General features: G+C 41.4%; 1 protein-coding gene across 1 annotated transcript in view; it reads left to right on the forward strand.

Moving 5' to 3' along the window:
- The window catches only part of LOC137304686 (fibrillin-1-like), a 462,162-nt gene that overhangs the window by 424,939 nt on the left and 15,529 nt on the right, over positions 1 to 21,694 (forward strand). The window contains exons 55-62 of the mRNA XM_067973343.1: positions 1,075 to 1,206; positions 1,313 to 1,438; positions 3,127 to 3,333; positions 7,610 to 7,735; positions 9,988 to 10,110; positions 12,123 to 12,239; positions 19,628 to 19,756; positions 20,894 to 21,013. Coding sequence (XP_067829444.1) covers positions 1,075 to 1,206; positions 1,313 to 1,438; positions 3,127 to 3,333; positions 7,610 to 7,735; positions 9,988 to 10,110; positions 12,123 to 12,239; positions 19,628 to 19,756; positions 20,894 to 21,013 — 1,080 coding nt within the window. The remainder of the gene's footprint in view (positions 1 to 1,074; positions 1,207 to 1,312; positions 1,439 to 3,126; positions 3,334 to 7,609; positions 7,736 to 9,987; positions 10,111 to 12,122; positions 12,240 to 19,627; positions 19,757 to 20,893; positions 21,014 to 21,694) is intronic.

Here is a 21,694-nt window from a genome sequence, read left to right on the forward strand (position 1 = left end):
TGTGTTCATCTGTTCCAGTGCGAATTTTTCCATTTCAGTCATCTTTATGGCCTTTCTGAGGGATAGGCCCACTTTATAACCATGGAGTAGATATTGACTTTGTGCGATGGTATAAAATGGGTGATAGTAAGTTGACAGCCCATTTTACATCTCTCCTGATTTTTATTTCCACAATGGAAATGGCTGCCAATTCGCTGTCACCCATTTTACACTATCGCACAAAGTCAAGATCTACTCCCATCAGTCTGTGCTGGATTTGAACCAAGACCACAGCAGTTAAAGGACAAGGCAACTCAGGAACCATCCAATCCCAAGATTTACATTTTATTACTTTGTTGTAAAAAAAATACTGCAGTTTGTAGATTTAATGTTTTTTTTCATTATAAGAATTTTGATAGCTCACTTGATAACAGGTTGCACAAAAATAGTCAAGAATTAGCATTTTAGTTTTTAAGCGCTCTCTTTTGAAATGTGATCATTAGTTATTTCATACCCATGAAGGTTAAAGAAAGACTTGCATTTATATAGTACCTTATCACATCCATTTCAAAGCACTTTAAATGCAACAAATTATCTATTGTTATGTGATCAAATGCTCCAGGCATTTTAAGCACAGCAAAATCCTACAAACAGGAATGAGAAGAATTGCCATTAAATCTATTTTGGTTAAGGGAAGAATGTTGACCAGGACACCATGAAAACTTTCTGCTTTTCTATGAATAATGCTGTGGGACTTCAATGTCCACCTAAACAGGCAGATGGGATCATCCAAAGAATGACACTCCAAAAATGCAGCAGTCCCTCTGTGTCAGCCTAAATTACATGCTCAAATTGTGGATTTGGGCTGAAACCCACAATCTTTTGACTCGAGCAAGAATGCTACCATCTGACCCAAGCTGACACATATAAGTGCTAATTCACAACAAACTCAATACAAGTTCATATCCTGGGTCAGAAGTTCCGTACAGAGCTGCTCCTTCACTCTTGTTGCCATGTGTATTAGTATTCTATTTTTAAATTAGTGCTTGTAATGTTAATGAAAACCATCAATTTTTATGTTGCACGCTTTTACAGATCAGGATGAATGTGAGGAACAACTTGATGGTTGTGAATCAAGAGGAATGATTTGCAAGAACCTGATTGGAACTTTCATGTGTATCTGCCCACCTGGGTTAGTGCGCAAGCCAGATGGTGAAGGATGCACTGGTAATGAAACAAATCTTTATAAATATCTTCCCTTCAGCTTACAACATACTTGAGTTCATTTTTGCAATATGCCGCACTAAATAAGTGGCATAATTATTTTATCCAGATGAAAATGAATGTCGCACCAAACCTGGCATTTGCGAAAATGGTCGCTGCATTAATACCCCGGGTAGTTACAGGTGTGATTGCAGTGAAGGATTCACAGCCACTTCCACACAGACTGAATGCGTTGGTGAGTTTCTACTTTTTATTGGATGATTAGGATCATTGGTTTTAGTGGCAATTGTAATTTTAATAGAAATACTATGGCCTGAATTTCCTCAGACTTTCTGCTGCTACACTGCCGTAACTTCTCTAGAAGTGCGGCGGAAACTTTATTTACGCGTTTTGGTGGGGAAGGGGGCAGAAGAGAGGGCTTCTTTTCAGCAAGGTAAAGTATGCACCACAGGAGAGACTAGTAAGAAGAAGATTATACGTAAACAAAATGACTTTCAACATCACCTACAAAAAGGGGTTAAGCAGCCTTAAAGGACTTAAAAACCAATAAATCAACAGAGGCAGAAGGCATATACCCAAGGACGCTAAGTGGAATTAGGAGTGAAATCTATAAAGTACTAACAGTCATTGAGGGAGTCAGTGAATAAAGGGAGATCTGGCTGAATTTGAGACAAGCTAACAAGGTACTCATTTCTAAAAAAAAATGTGACAAAACACAGGTAACAAAAGGTTTCGCAATCTTACATCAATAATTGGTAAAATAATGGAATTGATCATTCTAAACAAACCAGCAGTTTTCCAATTTTGGCATCTGGTGTCCCAACATTAAACACTAAGATCAGGATGAAGCACCCATACTCTATATCAACAATCTGCCTTAATCCCAGCTTCGGAGGAGCAACCCTCTCCACTGAATTAATATGATTTTTTTTCTTATTTCCACTTCAACCATTCTTATAGTCTTTCAAAATGAAATTGCTAGTTCTGTACCAAATTAAGAGCATTTTTAATTATCAACATCCATATTCAGTGAGAACTCAGCAGAGATCACATCAGGCTATTTCACTTATAAATGTTACAACTGGCAGAGAGAAGGAGAATTTTAACCTGTCAGTTTGGACTAGATTCCAACTTAGCTGCTCAAGGTAAAAGGACACTGTGCCAATCAACACACCTAGTTCTCTCAATAAGGCAAAACTGTTACGTACTTATCATATACAAATGGTAATCTAAGTGAAAAAGTTCAAATTATATTGGTTCATTATTTCCACCATAGTTCTATTTGTATGTTATTGTAGCTGATTGTTTTACTTCCAACTTTTGAAATAAATTAACTACCGTTACCAAGGAATTTAAAAACTGAAGGATTGCTTTGTTAAAAATAAACTGTAATAGGTGGATACATTTATTATAAAGTAGTAATGCCACTGACAGCCGTCCTTTACACAGCTCCCACTCATGCTAAACTGAAGTCTGAACATCCAGTCCTTCTTGGAGAAGGCAGCTGCAGTTGACTTTAACATTAATTATTATTATTAGCTATTAGTGTTTTTTAAAAATTCAATTATCTGCTAAGGAATTGAGATTTTAATAGCTTCTAAATAATAGATATTGGTTGTATGTTGGTGTGCAATTTTAAAGGAATCAGTGCTTTGTAAATTCATAAACCATTTCAGTAATTGTTATTAGCTGTTTCATATGCACTATTGGCAGTGATGTTCACATCCATGGGGAAATGAAAGCAGCAACAGTGAATGTTGTCCGTTTTATGTAGATCTTAATGCAATCATAAATCCAGTGATGTGAATGAAGGTAGCTGGTGGATTTAACTAAGATATGGTGGCTAACAAATTTCTCAGCAGCATTAAAGTAATGTAATTTGTAATGATTCCATCGCATACTGATACACTTGTGTTATTGCAGACAACCGCAAAGGTTTCTGTTTCATGGAAGTGCTACAGACTATGTGTCAGATGGCCTCCAGCAGCCGTAATCTTGTTACAAAATCAGAGTGCTGCTGTGATGGTGGACGTGGCTGGGGCGCACAATGTGAAATCTGCCCATTTCCAGGAACAGGCCCCTTTAAGAAACTCTGTCCACTTGGACCTGGTTACACCACAGATGGACGAGGTAATTATGTCAGCTGCTGATCAAAGATACTCTATAATTTCTCTCATTGTTTTTGTCTCATGTTTATACTTAAGATAATAATACACTTCATATGATGTCTTATGGAATAATAATAAAATAAATATAATGATCCATAGCAATAGTGCTTTCATGTAAAGATAGCTTTAAAGTTTGGAAGAGTTCAGTGTTTTCTCTTCTTTGCAAGTATTTTCTGCTATTTAGAGCAAAAAAACAATAACAACTTGCATTTACATAGCGCCTTTAATGTAGAAAAGTGCCAAGCCATGTCACAGGGATGTAAGGAAAAATTAATGCCAAGCCAAAGGAGATATTAGCAGGGGTGAACAAAAACTTGGTCAGTGGGATGGATTGTAAGGGGACTCTTAAAGGAGGAAAGGAAGGTGGAGAGGCAGCATGATTTAGGGAGGGAATTCCAGAGCTTGGGGCCTAAGCGGCTGAAGACATGGCTGCCACTGGTGGGGCAAAGCAAGGGGGGGATGCACAAGAGGCCAGTGTCAGAGGAACAGAGAATTGGGGGTGGAAGGAGGTTGTAGGGCTGGAAGAGGTTACAGAGATAAGGAGGGCAAGGTCATGATGTGATTTAAGCATAAGCAAATACTGCAAACAAAGCTATTCTGATATTGTTGTTACCCACATTTGGCTGCTGATGTATATATTTCCTCTTTACTGTAATAAAAAGTGGTAGTTTCTGCCTAAAGTGAACCTATGTCAACATTCCAAATTAGAAATGGATAAATGGATGAACAAAAAGGGGTTGAAGGGATATGGGAACAGGGTGGATAGAAGTAATTAAAACTGTTTGCTCCCGTGGAGGCTAAACGGCAACACGGACTGGTTGGGCTGAGTAACCTGTTTCCGTGTTGTAACTTCCATGTATTTCCATATATAACTATTTTGCAAAGAGTATTTTCTTGCCAAAATCACTTCAGTATATTCCTTCAGTGTGTTCTATCCGTTGCTGTCAATACTACTTAACATACCCCATAGTTATTGAACTAAAAGTTCATCTGCTTGATAAGTTTACTTTGTTTCAGATATATTTTACGCAAACAAATAATAAGAATAATAAACAAATAGTAAGGGAGAAAAACTGCAAATGCTGGAAATACCCAGCAGCTCTGTCAGCATCTGTGGAGAGAAAAGACAAGATAACATTTTGGGGATAACCCATTGTCAGAACTGAAAACTGAAAGATAAGCAAGCATTTTAGTAATGAAAAAAGTTGGGGAGGAACAGTGACAGAAAAGAAGTTAATGGGGTTACTGACTTGCAAACTGCTAATAGAAAAGTAAGAAACTGTTAGATAATATCAAAGATTGTCTCAGTGAGGCAGTGAAAAGACATTAAAAGAATGTGCAAATAACAAAGACGATGAAAAGGCCACATGGGAAAAGGCAAGAAAACAGGGGAAATTGAAGCATAAAAGAGGGGGGAATGGCTTGCAGTTGTATGTCTGAAATAAAAACAGAAAATGTATTTTCTACATTTAATAATAAAGGTAATGGGGCCAATGTTCCTCTTTCAGCCCTTTGCCCAGGCATGGGACAGGCACAGTGCTATCTATCAACAAAGAAATTAGTTATCCCTAATTTCCCAGTGATTGCAGCAGAATGTAATGTCTTAAAACAAACATTGCTACTGTATTTTGTTTCAAGGATCCTTTAACAGGTTGTCTGTGCAAACTTGAAATATAAATCTACAACTTTGAAGTTACATAAAATGTTTATTTCTTAAAATGTTTATTTGTGAACCATAGGGTGAATTCATGGATCCCGCAGAGCTAGTGGGGGTGTTTGAAGGCAATGCAGGTTGAAGAATCGTAAAGAGTATTGTAGCCCCAGACTATTGTAACCCCATCTCCAACACCTGCTCCCTTCAAGTTTGGCTCCCTGCTGGGAGCATAGGATCAGTGAGATTATCCTTCTATGCACAAAGTTGCATCTGCCATGTAATATTTCTGCATCTTAGTCTGGGTTACTCCACCTGTCCCTGATGATTATGATTCATAGGAACAGGAGTAGGCCGTTCAGCCCCTCGTGCCTGCTCCGCCATTTGATATGGCTGATCTGTGATCTAACTCCATATACCCGCCTTTGGCCCATATCCCTTAATACCTTTGATTGCCAAAAAGCTATCTATCTCATATTTAAATTTAGCAATTGAGCTAGTATCATTTAAGGATTCTGAACCACTATGGTATGTCATGATTCGTCATGATAACACTGTGTAATACCTGCCCATTGTATACTGTGCGTTAAAAACCATAACTGTGAACAAAGTGTCTTGGGAAAGAGATTTGAGACAATGAATGATAAGTGTGACTGTAACGTGATGTGGAATTTGACTGTTAAGCTATCAGCTATAATAAAAGTGTAAAAGAGATGCTCGTGGATAAACCTTACAAGCAAGAAAGAATCAAGTGATTTGCACATTAGGAATTTCAAATGTTGGAACTGAAGTGGTGCAGCAGGTTCCAATATAAACATATTGTGGGAGAGTCCCACACTACGAAGGTGCTAGCAAGTTATATTGAAAGAAATCAGGCATATTGCCCAAGTTGACATCCCCATGATACCACCATATGCACAATATTTCTTTAAGCTGAGGCCCTTCTAAATTCCTAAAGATAATGCTCTCAGTGGCTCACAAGGGTGTCACAGTATTATGAAATTTAAAGATTTGTTTATTTGGATCGTGCCAGTTTTGAATATCTGGGTTATTTTGTGGACAGAAGGCATCATGTATTCATTCCAAACAGTTTATTCATATTTGAGAAAATATATCATTTCAACCCAAACAATTGCAATTCCTGATCACAGAATTATAATGTGTGGGAGTTGTCCATTACTTTTGACATCTTGTGTATCTGAGCTGGCAACACATATTCAATTAAAAATTCTGACTAGCAGAAATGGATCCTCCAGCATGAGGTGAGCGAGTGGGGTTTGGAACTTGAGTGGTGGTGAAGTCGCTGGGTTCCCACTCAAATAACACACCATCAGAAATCATAGACCTGATTGCAAAAGCAAGGAATGCCAGTGGACAGAGAATGTGCAAGAACCTCATTCGAGCTTCAAAAGCTATGCAGATGAAGGCTAAATTGGCCAACATGCAAAATCTTGGAGTTTATGCTGCACACCAGCTATGTATTCAGCATGCCCATTGAAACTAGATATCAAAGGCCAGTTGTGTTCTGGCCTAGGTGCAAGGGTTTTCTTAAAGCTGAACTGCTCTTAACTATTGAATTCCATTTGACTTCAATTTTATGGGGATTGGATTCAGTGCATCTCCTCTTACTAGATTTTTAAGAAGATCAAAGAAGGGATGTAGGAAGATCAGATGGCCTCAGAAGTGCACTGCCCGCTCTCACCATTACCTAAGTAACCTTCTGTACAAACCCAGACACAGCCAAATGCAATGTCAGAGGGGAACTGTTTTCATAGACTGAGGTTTAAAAAGATCGCCTGTTATAGATTGGAGCCCAAGGCCTATGTAGCAGTATTTGTGCATTCATGAGATATTCCGACTGGTCATAGGACATCTAGAACTGGAGGCGCTGCTGCAGATTCCCCTGGAGTTGCCTCGTGCTCTACGGTGGACTGTAGAGATTAAGCTGGTGAACATCTCTTTATTTCTAGCAGGACAAGCTAGATGACTGCAGTAGATAATCCTGCTCAGATGCAATCATCTTTTGATTATGCTAGACGTACCATTTTAGGGTTTATTTTAAATGATAATATACAGAAATACAAAACTTCTATCTATTGCACAACTATGTGTATATAAATAAAAACATGTATTTTGTGTGTGTGCATGCATGCCCTAATGATACTGTTTAGGATAGTCTCTGGTTTAGTCCTTGGTCTGTGCTGAGTTATCTGATCTTGGCTGAGGAATGTTAAAGAATGCTACATTTGGCCTCATCATCCCTGCGAAGGGGAATTCCAACTTTGGATTGCTATGCAGTGACCCCCCCCCCCCCCCACTTACTGGTGAGTAGGCATGTGTGAACATTAGTTGAAGATAGGATTGGGCTTGGCACACTTCATAGTCAGATAGCCTGCGAGGATTCACTGTCTGGGCGCACACAGGAGGAACGACCAGTTGGGGAAGGTAAGATGAAGGCAGCTATGCTACTGGAACTCTTTACTAAATCAAGTATCAGCACCTTTAGGGGAGAAAGCTACTTTGTGTTATGTTTGCCCAGTTTTATTATACCTGGAGTATCTTTAAACAATATTTTATTTTGTTTCAGATATTGATGAATGTCAAGTTCTTGCGAACCTCTGCCAGAATGGACAGTGTATTAATACTGTTGGATCGTATCTATGTCTGTGCATGACTGGTTACACCACAGACCTCACTGGCACATCTTGTGTGGGCAAGTATTTTAAAACGTTTTGTAGGTGCAAGGTTATAGATCATACAGAGTTGTAAAGAGAGCTTAAAAAATAATGGATGCAAGCAATCAGCAACTTAATCGATGCTTGTGGCAAATTGTAACCATTCATTTTTGAACACAACATTAAACCTGATGTCATCTAACAGTAGGGAACCAAACATTTTTGAAGGTGCAGCTAAATAATAAGAAAGCACGTGAATTTAATTTTTCCTGTCCCACTTTTCTCAAGCTCACAAAAATATGCATTTATGTAGCTTCATTAATGTAGTAAATGTTCCAAGACACTTCACAGAGGGGAAACGTATGGCAGCAACATTAGGAGAGAAATTAGAGGAGATAACAAAGGGCATTGCTATAGAGGAGGCTTTGGAAGGCGAGGAGAAGCAGCAAGACAGAGGCATTTGGGGATAGAGTTCCAGAGTATAATGCAGAGAGGCTGAAGGCTGTGTCACTGATGGTAAAATGGGATGCACAGAAAATAGTACATTGAGCAGAGGACACTATCTGATTAGCGACATGGGGCAGGGGAATTTTCAACTGCTAGCCACTCGTTTCTTGCCTGAAAAAAGTGCTCGCCTGATTCAATTTTCAGCCATACCTTTAAATTGGTGCTCAGCACTTATGCCCAAAACATGCAGGAGGCTATTTAAATATGCAAATTGTGGTCCTACGCCGGTCATAGGACCCCAGTGCCAAGTTTAATGTACAAATGGGCGAAGTATGCGCCTTGCATGCTAGTCCAAATTGTACAGGGCATTGAGCTGCTTAACCAGCAGAGGCTGCTCAGGAAAAGGTTTTTTTTTAAAAAATCTTCATGGGGCCACAAAAATCTTCCAGCTCCTGCCAGCCCATTCTCACCCGCCCTACCAGCCAGCCAGTTCCATATAGCCGATTTTCCACCGGCTGAAACCAACGAGCTGCAGTGGAGTACCCGTCCGGCACCTGCAGCTCCCTGGTAAAATTCAAATGAGGCCGGAACCCGAAAATGATTCGGGCCTCTCGACTGTAGCCTTGGCGTAAGTTTAAAATTCCCCCTCCCCCCTCTGTATAGGGTTAAAGAAGGTTGCCGAGGTGTAGCCATGATGAGATTTGTGAATGAAGATTTTGAATTCAGTAAGTCGGAAGATGGGGAGGCTTTGAAAGTTTCAAAGCCAGGGGTGATGGGTAACGAGAATAGGATGCTGTGATGGAGTTTGTGAATGGTGAAGCATGGGCGTGGGGAGGCGGGGTAGCCGAGCCTGTAGATGATGAGAATATGGATGAGGGTTTCAGTGGCAGTGAAAAGGAAGTAAAAGCAGAGTTGAGTGATGTCGTGGAGGTAGAAATTGACAGTCTCTGTAATGCGCGGTTTTGAGCTCAGCTAAGGGTCAAACAGGAAACTTTCAGGTTCAGCCTGAGTAAGCAGCCAGGGAAGGAAATAGAATGTGTGCAGTGTTTTTAGTGGGAGCCAAACAAAATGGTTTCAGTCTTGCCAGTATTAAGTTGGAGAAAGTACTGGATTACCACAATTTGGTATCAGTTAAGCGGTGAGCTCATATACTGTTGGCTGTGAAGTTGATGATGATGGAGCAGTAGATGTCACCAGCATGAGGAGGCTGGATCCAATGGCTACAGATAATGTCGCTGAGAGGAGGAATAGGAGGGGTCCAAGGATGGAACCTTGGCGCATTCCTAAGAGGACTATTGGAAGCTTGAAGAGAAGCCATTGTAAGAGATGGACTGCCTGTTTTGGGACAGTTAGCAATGGGAACAAGCAAGGAAGATGAAGTTGTTGAACGACAGAGAAAAATAGTACATGCTAGATGTTGAAAGTTGAAAATTCACTCTCATCTGGTACAGTTGCTTATGTATAATTTGCATTTGTGGATGCAGTAAACTGGGTAAGTGTTATCCCTTCCTTAAGATTGTTGACATTTTAGGAGGAAGACAAGCTGAGTTATTTAAAAGTCAATATCTAAGGTAGATATCCTAACCTTAAATAGTATACATCTGTTGGGCAGAGCGTACAGCTCTTGTATATGTACCATTATCAGTTTTTACACAGTGTGTGTTCCCAGTAGGACTTTTCTTCAAATTATACTTATTCAGGGGAATTTTACTGTCTGTGAATCTCTTAATAGTTGCAATTTTAAAACTTCTCAAAAATATTTTCCTTCTGTGTTCTAATAACAACCATGAAATACATGATACATAACAGCAAGTTTATCATTTATACTTTCCTCAATTGCTAGATCTTGATGAATGTGTGCAGGCACCGAAACCCTGTAATTTTATCTGCAAGAACACAGAAGGGAGCTACCAGTGTTCATGTCCTAGAGGATACTTGTTGCAGGAAAATGGAAAAAGTTGCAAAGGTGAATATAATATTAAGCTCTTGCATCACAATAACCTACCATGGTCCAAAGATTGTTTTTCTCATTGATTTATTCATTTGGATCAGCTGAAAATCAGCAGTCATTTTTAGCTACTGAAAACAGTAACTGTTATTGCTTCATTTCATTTAAATACCACAGTTTAATTAGCTGAAAGGCAGGCTGATTTATCAACCGAGAATGGTTAAACTTAAAGTTAACATGTGAACAAGTAAGAATAATAATGGCAGGGCTGCTGCATTGGAGAATCAACATGTCATATTTCAGACAGTCAGTTCCCCATCAGTTGCTGAGCTTAGCCATGTCACTCCGGGAGGACACGAAGCCAAATGCTTCCCCACAAGGCACATAAATTGACAGAGGATTCATTCCCTGGCATCTCCTAGCAGCTAGTTGAAATTGAGATTGGAGGAGGTTTGGCATGCATTAGGACACCCACTTTCTCAGTCATAAATAGTTAGCGCAAGGGAGATGTTAAGGCAGCTGAGGATGAAGACTGGGGGAAAAAATTATGGGAAAATACAGGGAAGTTATCAAAAAAAGACTAACAATATCAGATGATGTTTCAGTTAGTAATTTATAGAGGCTGTTATCAGATACTTAAATATGATGATGTACATTATTTAGAACCTGTAATTAAACAAGTATAGGCCACGTAGGACTAAATGTTTTTACTGGAAATCTGTATTAAGAATTAATGAATTAAGACAAGAATTACCATATTTATTTCTTATTAGTTTTTATAATCTAGATAATTTTCAAATTTAAATTTATTTTATAGATTATGAGCCTTGTATTCGGATTGACAGGCACATGGGACTGGATTTTCTTACGCTATCCCACCCAAAATTGAATAGGTTAGTGGCAGATGTGGGCGTCAAAATTGGGCAGCAAAGCCTACCACTGCTTCACCGCACTAACCTAAATTCTCTCTCCCAGCCCCTGCCAGGACCGCCACTGGCCACTCCTTCCCTGACGCAACCAATTTCTGGCAGGGATACAAGGCCCTGGTTCCCAGCCTATTTCCCTCCAGCGTGTACCTGTTTGCACTGCTCCCAGGGACCGCCAGGTGAACTCTGACAGTAGTCGCTGGGGTAGTAATGTGAAAGTTCCAAAGTCCCCTGATAGAGGGAGAGGGCCTTAATAGCCAAGGCCTTCAGTGGGAGATTACTTGATTTATTCAGGGCTCTTCTGCCTCTTTAACGCGGCTCCTGTCACGTAAGGTGCTGCAGCAGGAGTCTCACCACAGCACCTTGTAATTTCCCTGCGGTCCATTGGCAGGATTGTCAACGGGAGCCTGTCATGAATGCCTAATGATCCCCGACTCAAATAACTGGGCTGGAGGTATGAAGAGATCAGGCCGGCAGGCCTAGGTCCTGCCTTGACCCTGTAGGGACGAGAAAACGGGTCTAGCCCATAGTCTATTAATCTGGGTATCTGCTTGGGCTATTTTCCACTGGCCGTTCGACTCATTAACTTAAAGGCTTAAATTTACCACTGGCTGGAATTAAACAATGTCCATCGGAAATCATGATTCTCAACAATGGTGAAGGTAAGCAGAGACACCTGGTCCGGGGTGGAAAATATGGACTGGATCTTTTTTTCCCCCCACTTGTAGCTGTAGAACTGCTTCTAAGATTTATTGAAAAATAAACAATTTTGCCCACTCAGAACAATGTCATAACATACGTTTCAGTTGATTTCAGCAGTGCTGCATGGCATAATCACAAGCCGATGGTGATTACTGCTGACCCACCTCTTGTAAATGAAATGACCACAGGAATATTAGGCCTGTGGGTGGCAAATGCAATACAGGGTGCAAGTGGTGATTGCTTGCACCCTATCAATATTAGGGTAGCTAAGTCTCGAAATTGTCGCCATAGCATTAATATATTCTTTCGGCTTGGGGAGAGGAAGCTGCAGTAAAAACAGAAGTCGTTTTGTCTTTCAGTTTAGCTCCATTTATGGATTAAGCTGTTGCTTTCTTTTTTTAGACCTGGATGAATGTGCTACAAAGCAGCACAATTGTCAGTTCCTTTGTGTCAACACAATTGGTGGATTTACTTGCAAGTGTCCCCCTGGATTCACACAGCATCATACAGCATGTATTGGTAAGTCACTGGCTGGGGCAGAGGGTGGAGAGAAGACCAGGATGGAGAGGAGTGGAGAAGTTAAACTACAGATAATTTTTGTGTTTCGGAAACAACAGTGGGCCCTAAGCATAGTGCACACAGAAAAAGTGATACATTTGTTAGAATACAACTGTACATTGGTTCTCAATTGTTTACATTATATCTGATTGTCACTAACATGTAGTAGCACATTAGCAGCTTTCAGTGTAATACATGTTATTTCCAGTCATCTTTAATAAGAACAACTCCTTTATTGATCTTTAAATCTCATTCGCATTATGAGTGATCAGTATTGAAACTATAGCCGAACCAGAGTATTGGGGAAGGTGAGCAGAAGGTTGGCATGCTGGCAGATGCTGCTCTTTAGAGCTTTATTTGAAGAAGTTGCATGAAAAATATTTGTTTTGCCTTATCTTACAGCAACAAGTACTCGAATAACACATGCATTTGGCGTTATAGTAACATATCCTTTCAATTTGCATGTATTACTCACAAACATAATTACATAGAGGAGTTTACTCCTCTTAATTCAAAGCCCCTTCATCCAAATTATTGGATAATTCAATTTTTCTTGGTACTAAATTCTCACTTTGCTGTGTTATTTATGTTGCTTAATTCAATTTTTCAATGCAAAAGGCGACTTTGAGTTTCAGGAATAGCCTGAATAACATCCAATACCAGGCATTTCTGTTGTGCACAAACATTATGTCTACAGGCTGGTTACTTCATATCATTGTTGTGAAATACGTTGTGTTTCATTATGTTTGATTAACCAAATACAAAATAGAGATAATCTGCAGAGTCAAAATAAGGATACCACCACAACCTTCATTCCTCTCTCCCCTTTGCAAGCCTAATCCCTAGAGCTAAAACCAGAAACTGGAAAGCTGGAGAATGGCTTCATTAATACACATTATGTGGCTTCTTCTGAAATAGTCGGTCAACTCTCTGTGTCTTCATATCTGATACATATGGTGTGATATACATACATATCCATATAAAATACATCTTACAAGAATATACCAAAGGTTCATAGGACCTGCTGCCTTTAAGACATGTTCATGAAAACTGTGTATTTCTCTCTTTTAGCAACATATGTTTAAATTATTTAAGTATTGGTAAGTGAACATTTTGTCCAAAGTTAAACTCACTACTTCAAATTAGTTTTGACTCCATTCTAAACATCTTTCAAATCTAGCTGTCAAAGTAAATTTAATTAAAAGTTTAGGAAAAATGGCTGCACCCTGTATTTAACATTAAAACAAAGTTAGCATGACTATCCTCAACTTGGCTGATTTTATGGTTGATCTAATAATAAAGTGACTGTACCAAATTTGTTATTTGCCTTAAGCAAAAATGTAGTGACTCACAATGATTCATCTCTACTGTAGAGCCAATTTTGCTGAGGAGGGGTCACATTGCATTAAAGAATATGGAACTACTTATAAATGTTTTTATTTGCTGAGAGAAGATTATAATTCAAGATAATAGATACCTGGGAGAAAGCTACAAGGCACAGGGTTTAGATGATATCATGAACCATGGGAGTAATGGTTGTTCACATCATCTGGACTCTGCGATTAAATTACAGCCCTTAATTCATTCTTTGATTCTTTTGCATTTTATGTCCTATACGCAACATTTTAAGTTTGCTTACCATTATGCTGCATGTATGCTGAGCAGGCAGTTACAAGATTGAGGTGACATCACAGGGAACTAAGGTTGTAACTGCTGGTTTGAAGTATGGCCTGAAAGTATCCATATCACACGACAGGTCTTGTGGTTTTATAAGGGATCATATTCTGGCAGTAGTATATGTACTATTTTAGCTGTAATATACTGCTGTTTTCAGTGGATGTACTTCAGCTTCACTTATCCTTTCTTTATAAAAGTGTAACGATTGCTTAATACTTGATTCTTATATTATCATTTATGACTAATTAACAGTTATATTTCTGTTGGTTGATCAAAATTTAATGTATCCAGCTATAATAGTCTAATACACAACATCATTTATTTTCACTGGGTCAGAACACTATCAGCGAGAGCAGGAAAATCAGAGACAGAATCATGTACCTCCACACACACAGTTTTAGAGCTGCAATGGCAAAGGCCTGAGAGCAAGTTGTTTGTCTGTCATCTTTGGTGATAGATGCTGCTTGCACACAGATAAATTTGAGGAAAGCGTAGAAAATAACTGTTCATTAAAAAAGGTGTTACCTTGACCAAGTAATATTCTGTATAAATAAAGCTAACAGATTGATTGCTCATGGTATTCCAATAATACATTGCTTTATAAGGACAATAGTGCAATACCATGTAACACAATGTATTATTCTGCTGCTAAGATACAGCTGTGCCCCTTTAAGACCACAAAGTCCAATTGTTCTCAAGTAAACGTAGCTTCAGGTCAATCAGAGTTTCATTGTTGTTTGGTGAGGAAATTTTGCATACTGGGAAATGTTGATGAATTTTAACCTACAGGTTGAAAACGCCCAGCCTTAGTGCTAAATTACTTTTTTTTTGCATCTGTAACAAACTGTGATGTGTGGCACAATCACTGCATAAATCATAAATATTATATGATGGTGTCCCAGCTATTTATATATTACCGGGAAAAATGCTGCAAATACTCAGCAGGTCAGGCAGCATCTATGCAGAGAGAAACAGAGTTAACGTTTCAAGTTGATGACCTTTCATCAAAACTGACAAACGGTCATCAACCTGAAACATTAACTCTGTTTCTCTCTCCACAGATGCTGCCTGACCTGCTGAGTATTTCCAGCATTTTCTGTTTATATTTAAGATTTTCAGCATCAGCAGTATTTTGCTTTTATTTATGTATTACCATAGTCTCTTACCAAGTGGTAGAAATAAAGTTTTAGAGGGAAAAGTTCGATAAGGGCCGTTTTCGGGCGGGGGTAGCGTGATGCGCTAGTATCCCGCGCCTGATGGCCCCTACGCAGGCAGCACGTGAACTTCATGCTGCCTGCTACTTACCATGATATCTCCGTGCTGCCAGCACTACCCGCGCTGCTGAGAGGCTGCACGGAGAATGAGGAAGTTGGAAATGGGGCGTGCACAGCACACGTCATCAGCAGCCTGCACCTCTTAAAGGTGTAGGTGCACATTTCAAATGGCAGGTACACAGCTTACTAGGAGAAGGGAAAGATGGCCATGAGGATTACAGGACCGGCTTAGAGGCTAAGTCAGAGAGGGCTCTACGCTTCTCAGATGATGCACTGGAGGCCCTGGTGGAAAGGGTGGACGAAAGGAGGGCCAACATATACCCACAGGATGGCAGGAGACCATCCAGACTGCAGCTCCACAGGCATATTAGCATGCTGTGGCGCAAGAAGTCAACGCCAGGAGCATTGCACCACGCCGAAAGAAGTTCAGTGATTTGACACAAGTGGTCAAGGTGAGTGAATGCAAGTGTCAAGTGGCACATCCTACCAACTGCACCACTGGTCCACACATCACACTCCCTGTCACCCACCCACCAACAAACACTGCCCATCCATACACAATGCTGCAATCGGCATGCTGCATCTCATCCGTACATAGAACCACACAAACTGGCAGCTACTCGACCACGACAGGCACATCACCCACACATCTTGCAGGATGCTCACTGACACACTGTCCTCTGTCTTGCAGGAGAAGGTGGCGTAAAACAGCCGCAGCAGGAGGGACCTGAGGTTGGACCCCCCCCCCCAGAGGAGACAGTGCTTCGGATCTTTGGGCGGGCCGTCACTGCAGCCGTGACAACATGTTGCGCTGGAGGTCCCGATGAAGGGGTTCACTGCATAGCTAATGCTCCCTTTCTTTTCCCACCACTCCCTCCTCCCATAATCTTTCCTGACTCACATGCTGCAGATGCTGTCAGTATGCACGTCTTACTCATTCCTCTCCCCACTCCATAACTCAACCTGTTTCCCTTTGTAATGGCAGATACCCAAGAACACGTGGCGGCACCGTCCGAAGAGGAGGAGGGGGACACTGAATGCACACCGTCACTCGATCTGACACTTGCTTCCACCAGCTCAGAGACTGACACTGCGCGTCCTTTAGAGGCTAGGTTAGAGGAGGGATCTGCATCTGATGAGACACCGAGCACAAGTGCGCAGGAGCCGGGGCAGGGGCAACAGATACCACAGGTGCCAGCTTGCAGAGGGTGAGGTTGCTCACTAGTTCTGCTGCAGAGGAGTCAGATGAAGACTTCGATGGGCCAGGCTACAGAAGACCGCTGATGGGCGTACACCACCAAATGCTTGTGGCGCTAGAAAGCCTGCGCACAATGAGAAGGGGCATGGAGGAGTCCAGCTTCAACTTGTTACAGGGCTTTGCGCAGAGCTTGGAGCCCATCCTTTCCAACGTGGAATGGGTGGTCACCTCCATCAGCACACTTGTGGAACCCACCATGATGCAGCATCTGATGACTGATGTCACAGCTTCCATTGCAGCACAAACGTCTGCCATCCAAGGTCGGACTGCTGCATTTGGAGCTCAGACTGCTGCTTTGGAAGCTCGGACTGCTGCTATCGTGGGTCTGGGGACCACTGTGGAACGGGGCTTCCAGGATGTCACAGCACTCCAGCAATCCATTCTCCAGCTGAGGCGCTGCTCAGTGCGAGTGGCAGTGGCACCATGGCAGTCGGACATGCTGTCGTCTCTCAGGACGACAACCTTCCTGCTCCCACCCCTGCCACTCCGCCAATGCCCCTATTGTTGCCTATCGACCAGCCAGGCCAGACTGCTGCAGCCCATGCTGAGATGGTGCAGTCTGAAGCCAGGCTCTCCCGACCCAGAGCTGCTCGAGATCGTCCTCCAAGGCCATCTGCACACTCCTTCATTGAAGGCCTGCAGCCTCCCACCACCCATGCTCCAGTCACTGGGGAAGCATCTTGTAGGAGCACTAGGATAGATAAAGGCACATGATCAAAAGGCACTAAGGGAATGCACAAGGGTGAATATTTCTGTTTTGTTTGCATAATTTCATTTATTCATTGATAAATCAGACTTTGATTTTGCATTTGGTGGTGGTTTTTATTGATGCAATGAGCTGAGAGGGAAACCAATGTATAATCAGATGGAGGGCGATTTGATTATCTTGTGGGAATGGAAAGGTGGGGAGTGTAGGACTGTTGGTGAGTTGGGGGATGTAGTTCACATTATTCATGGCAGACACGGATCAGATGAGCACGCAGAGCCCTTGCAGACAAAGCGTGTGGTTCCATTTGCACACTTGCGTCTTCCTCCACTTCCTCTTCCAGCTCCACACCCTCCTCTTCCTCCTCCACCTCCTCAGCCTCTTCCTTCTCCGCCTCCTCCTCCTCCGCCTCCTCCTCCTCCACCTCTGGCTCAGGATCTTCTCCAATCATTGGTGGCAAAGGTTGTGCAGCACACCACCATGACTCTGCCCACCCGCTCAGGGGAGTACTGCAGGGCTCCTCCAGACCGGTCCAGGCAGCGGAAGCGTTGTTTGAGGAGGCCTGCGGTGTGCTCCATGATGTTGCATGTGGCAGCATGGCTCTCATTATAGGCCTGCTGAGCACATGAGCCTGGGTTCCTGACCGGTGTCGTGAGCCATGGCGTGAGGGGATAGCTCTTGTCGCCCAGTAGCCAGCCTTTGACTTGCCGAGTCGGTTGAAAGATAGCTGGCATCTTGGACTGCCGCATGACTACGGCGTTGTGACTGCTGCCAGGATAGCGGGCATCGACCTCCATGATTTGATGCGTGTGGTCGCACACCAACTGCGCATTGAGGGAGTGGAAGCCCTTTCGGTTGACAAAGACGGCTGAGTTGATATGAGGGGCATGCAGGGCAACATGCGTGCACTCAATGGCACCCTGCACCATTGGGAAGCCAGCAATGCGAGCAAACCCCCGTGCTCGCTCGTTCTACTCGTCTCTGTGGAGGGGAAAGATGATGAACCTGTTCCTCATCTGGTACAGTGCGCCTGTGACCTCCCTTATGCAGCAGTGCACTGCATACTGCGAGATGTTGCACATGTCGCCAGCAGAGGCCTGAAATGATCCTGTGCCATAGAAATTCAGCGCCATGGTGACCTTCACAGTCACAGGCAATACTATCCTTGCCCTGCTCTGAGGCTGCAGTTGTAGCCACACCAGTTGATAGATCTCGGTCGCGGCTTCCTTGGTGAACCTCAGGCGTTGGACGCAATCCTGCTCGGTCAAGTTGAGGTAAGAGAATTGGTCCTGGAAGGCCCTCATTGGGTAGGGCCTCCTGCTTAGTGCTCTGCACCTCCTCGTCCTCTGTCTCCTCGCAGCTTGACCTGTTATGTGTGGCCTCTCTGCACACTCCCAGTTGTGCTCGATGCCCAGTGGGAGCCCTAGCAGACTGCCCATGGTTGCCAGGAATGTTGTTCAACCACGGTTGTAACTTTCCGAACCGTAAGGCAGTACCTGCCAAACCACTCTCAAATGTACTCTAGGAACACTCAATAAGAATCTACTCCACCAGCAGCCAGAAGCAATAATCCAGCAAATAACCTGCAACACCTGCATGACCTCTTTAAATAGCGCATGTGGGGAGTTCTCCAGGCACTGTAAGACATGTTCAGATGGTCGGGGTTAAGACTGTGCGTTGAGTTGAGCGTTAAGGTCAAAAATTGTGTCTATGACTTTAAATCAGCGTTGCACACTGCACACATTTTCTCCCTACTTTACATGTTTCCAACATTCAGCATTTGCGCATGCGCTAACTCCAATACCAAGATGGCGTCCAGCACACGTCACGCTGGAAACGTGCGTGCGCATCCAAGACACCATCTTGGATGTCAGATGCCCAATTTAGCGCCCTTAGTGTCTAAAACTGGGGGACGTCTGTGCAGATAATTTTTAAACAGAGTATTTTAATGCCTAAGCTTTTGAAGATAAACGAGATGATTCATGTAAACTTAAAGTAATTTAAACAGTTTGATCCCTAAAGAGTGAGCTCTTGCACATTTGTTGTAATTTTTGTATTTATATTTTCCATCTCCAAACCACTGTACATTAGCACATCTAAAAACAAAGAAACAATCTGTTTGATTACTAATAAAGCTCTAATTTTATGGAATATATAACACAGAAGTCTTCCGTGTTTGTGACCGCTTACCATCACCAAAAGGCTATTAACATCTCTCCCAAAACATGCAAGGGCTTCTATTAGAACAGAGGGAAACCTCCACTTGAAAATTTGTCTTGTGTAGATGAAATATTTAAAAAATCAGTTAGATAACAAAAAGTGTTGAGTGTATCAAGTATTAATTGCCTGAAACGTGGAGTTTTTCTTTTAAGTCACAGCAATTTAAATTTCTTCACTGGCTGACCGAATGCATTGATTGATTGCTCTTTTGCAGATAACAATGAATGTATCGCTGAAACAAATGTGTGTGGAACTAAAGGCGTCTGCCAGAATACCCCGGGAAGCTTTCTATGTGAATGCCAACGTGGATTTTCACTGGATCAAACTGCCCACAGCTGCGAAGGTAGAGTTTGAATAGAAACAGAAAAAATATAAATGGATAGCAATCATTTCAAATAATTTTGTGCCTTTTGTCCAAACTTTTAAGTACTAAAAATGTCATTAATTATAGGTTGAGTTCCAAAGCCAGCATTAATAGACCATAACTTTTTTTTTAATGTTATCCTTGCATAACAATCCAACATGCCCGTACATACGATTAACTATAGTTGCAATAAATATGAAGCCACCAGGAGTTCAAATGTGAGCTGTTAAATCACATTCAAATTATATGTAAATATTTATATATTCACATTAATGTAAATTTCATGTTGAAATTTTTTTGATCATTATTTTGGCTGCAGTTTTTTCTCTGTACATTGATACAAACTGTAATCAGATACTGTAGTTAATAGCATTCCATTTTTGATTCAAAATGATGATATAAATATTACTGACAGTAACAGAATCTGCATTTCACAAGTTCTTCTCAACAGTCAAAACCTTATTATTGCCATTGAAGGACTTAAAATCCCCACCAAATCATAATGTTCAGTGTATGAATGCTATACAGGGCACTTATTTTTCAAGCCAAGAATGCGCTTGCTTGTGTCTACAAGAACCCTGAGGATTACATGTATAACAGTAATGTCGGGCAGGTTTTATCTCTTGCGGAAATTTCATTCATCCATGTAAGTACTTTGTTTAATTCAGTTGAGTTTGTTACCAAGACTACCACCGTCAGGCTGCGTGTTATATTTTGCCTGGGTCAGACACCATGCTCAGAACAGACGGTTTTGAGTTGGCCAAAATCAGAGAGAAATTACAACAGCTGACTCCAACTAACATCACTTGGGAATAAATCTTGTTATACTGGTCTCATAAAAGTACAGCCAAAATAACCCACATAACAGCTGAATCTTAGTGACCAATCTGAACTTTATTGTTTGCTATGTTAGCTCATAAATACTCAGCAGGGCATTCGCTAGGGGTCTGTAGCAATGGAAAATTCAAAAAAAGAAATTAACAGAAAATTGTGTGTATATACACATACAGAGTAATTGAAATAAATTACAATCCTACAAAAAAAACTTCCTGTTGAGTGTATATATTCATTTTGGAGTGTAGCTGCTAAATGTGTGTTTTTTTTATGATTTGCCAGATGTTGATGAATGTGAGGGAAGCCATCGTTGCCAGCATGGCTGCCAGAACCTGGTCGGTGGATATCGATGTGGCTGTCCACATGGTTATCTACAGCACTACCAATGGAATCAATGTGTTGGCAAGTAACTCGTTGTTCAAATTGTGTTAGGAAAGTAAACAGTTTGTGTGAAGAAATCCTTATGTTCATTTCAATATGTAACTATTTCCACCACCGTTTTATACTCTTTCTCAGTGCTCCCACCTCCCTACCTAGAACAATCTGGATACCTATATGGACACTGTCAATGTTGCCCCCAATTTGCTATTTTAGTTGGACAGAATAGTATTCTAACAATATATCACCCCGCCTCTGCCAAAGATGGAACACTTTATTGCTACAGGATGCTTGATCTGACAGTCCAGCCAAGAACAAGCAAAACTTGTGCATCGAGGGGAGCAAAAGATTTGAAGATTTGAACCTTTGAACCCACTGTTTCTGACTAGTAATCCAACATTACCACTAAAGCCACCGGGCTCCCACTCCATATCATTTTAAATATATTTAGTGCTTTGGAAGGCAACATGCTATAATGTAAGACAGAATTCTCAGTATTTAGTGTCTAGGAAAGCTTAGCACAGAAAGATTAATTAGAAAATTTTGAGTTTAGGAAGAACAGGGAACAGGCTTCTACTGACAAATCACTGAAAACAGACTGCTCTGAGGATTCATAATATCACTATTTGATACTATACCTGTGAGAGTTTAATAGCTCTTTGCAAAGAGAACCAAGACAATTTTTAAAATAGCGGAAACAAAGCA

This window comes from Heptranchias perlo, chromosome 38, assembly GCF_035084215.1.
Source record: "Heptranchias perlo isolate sHepPer1 chromosome 38, sHepPer1.hap1, whole genome shotgun sequence".
Classification (NCBI taxonomy): Eukaryota; Metazoa; Chordata; class Chondrichthyes; order Hexanchiformes; family Hexanchidae; genus Heptranchias; species Heptranchias perlo.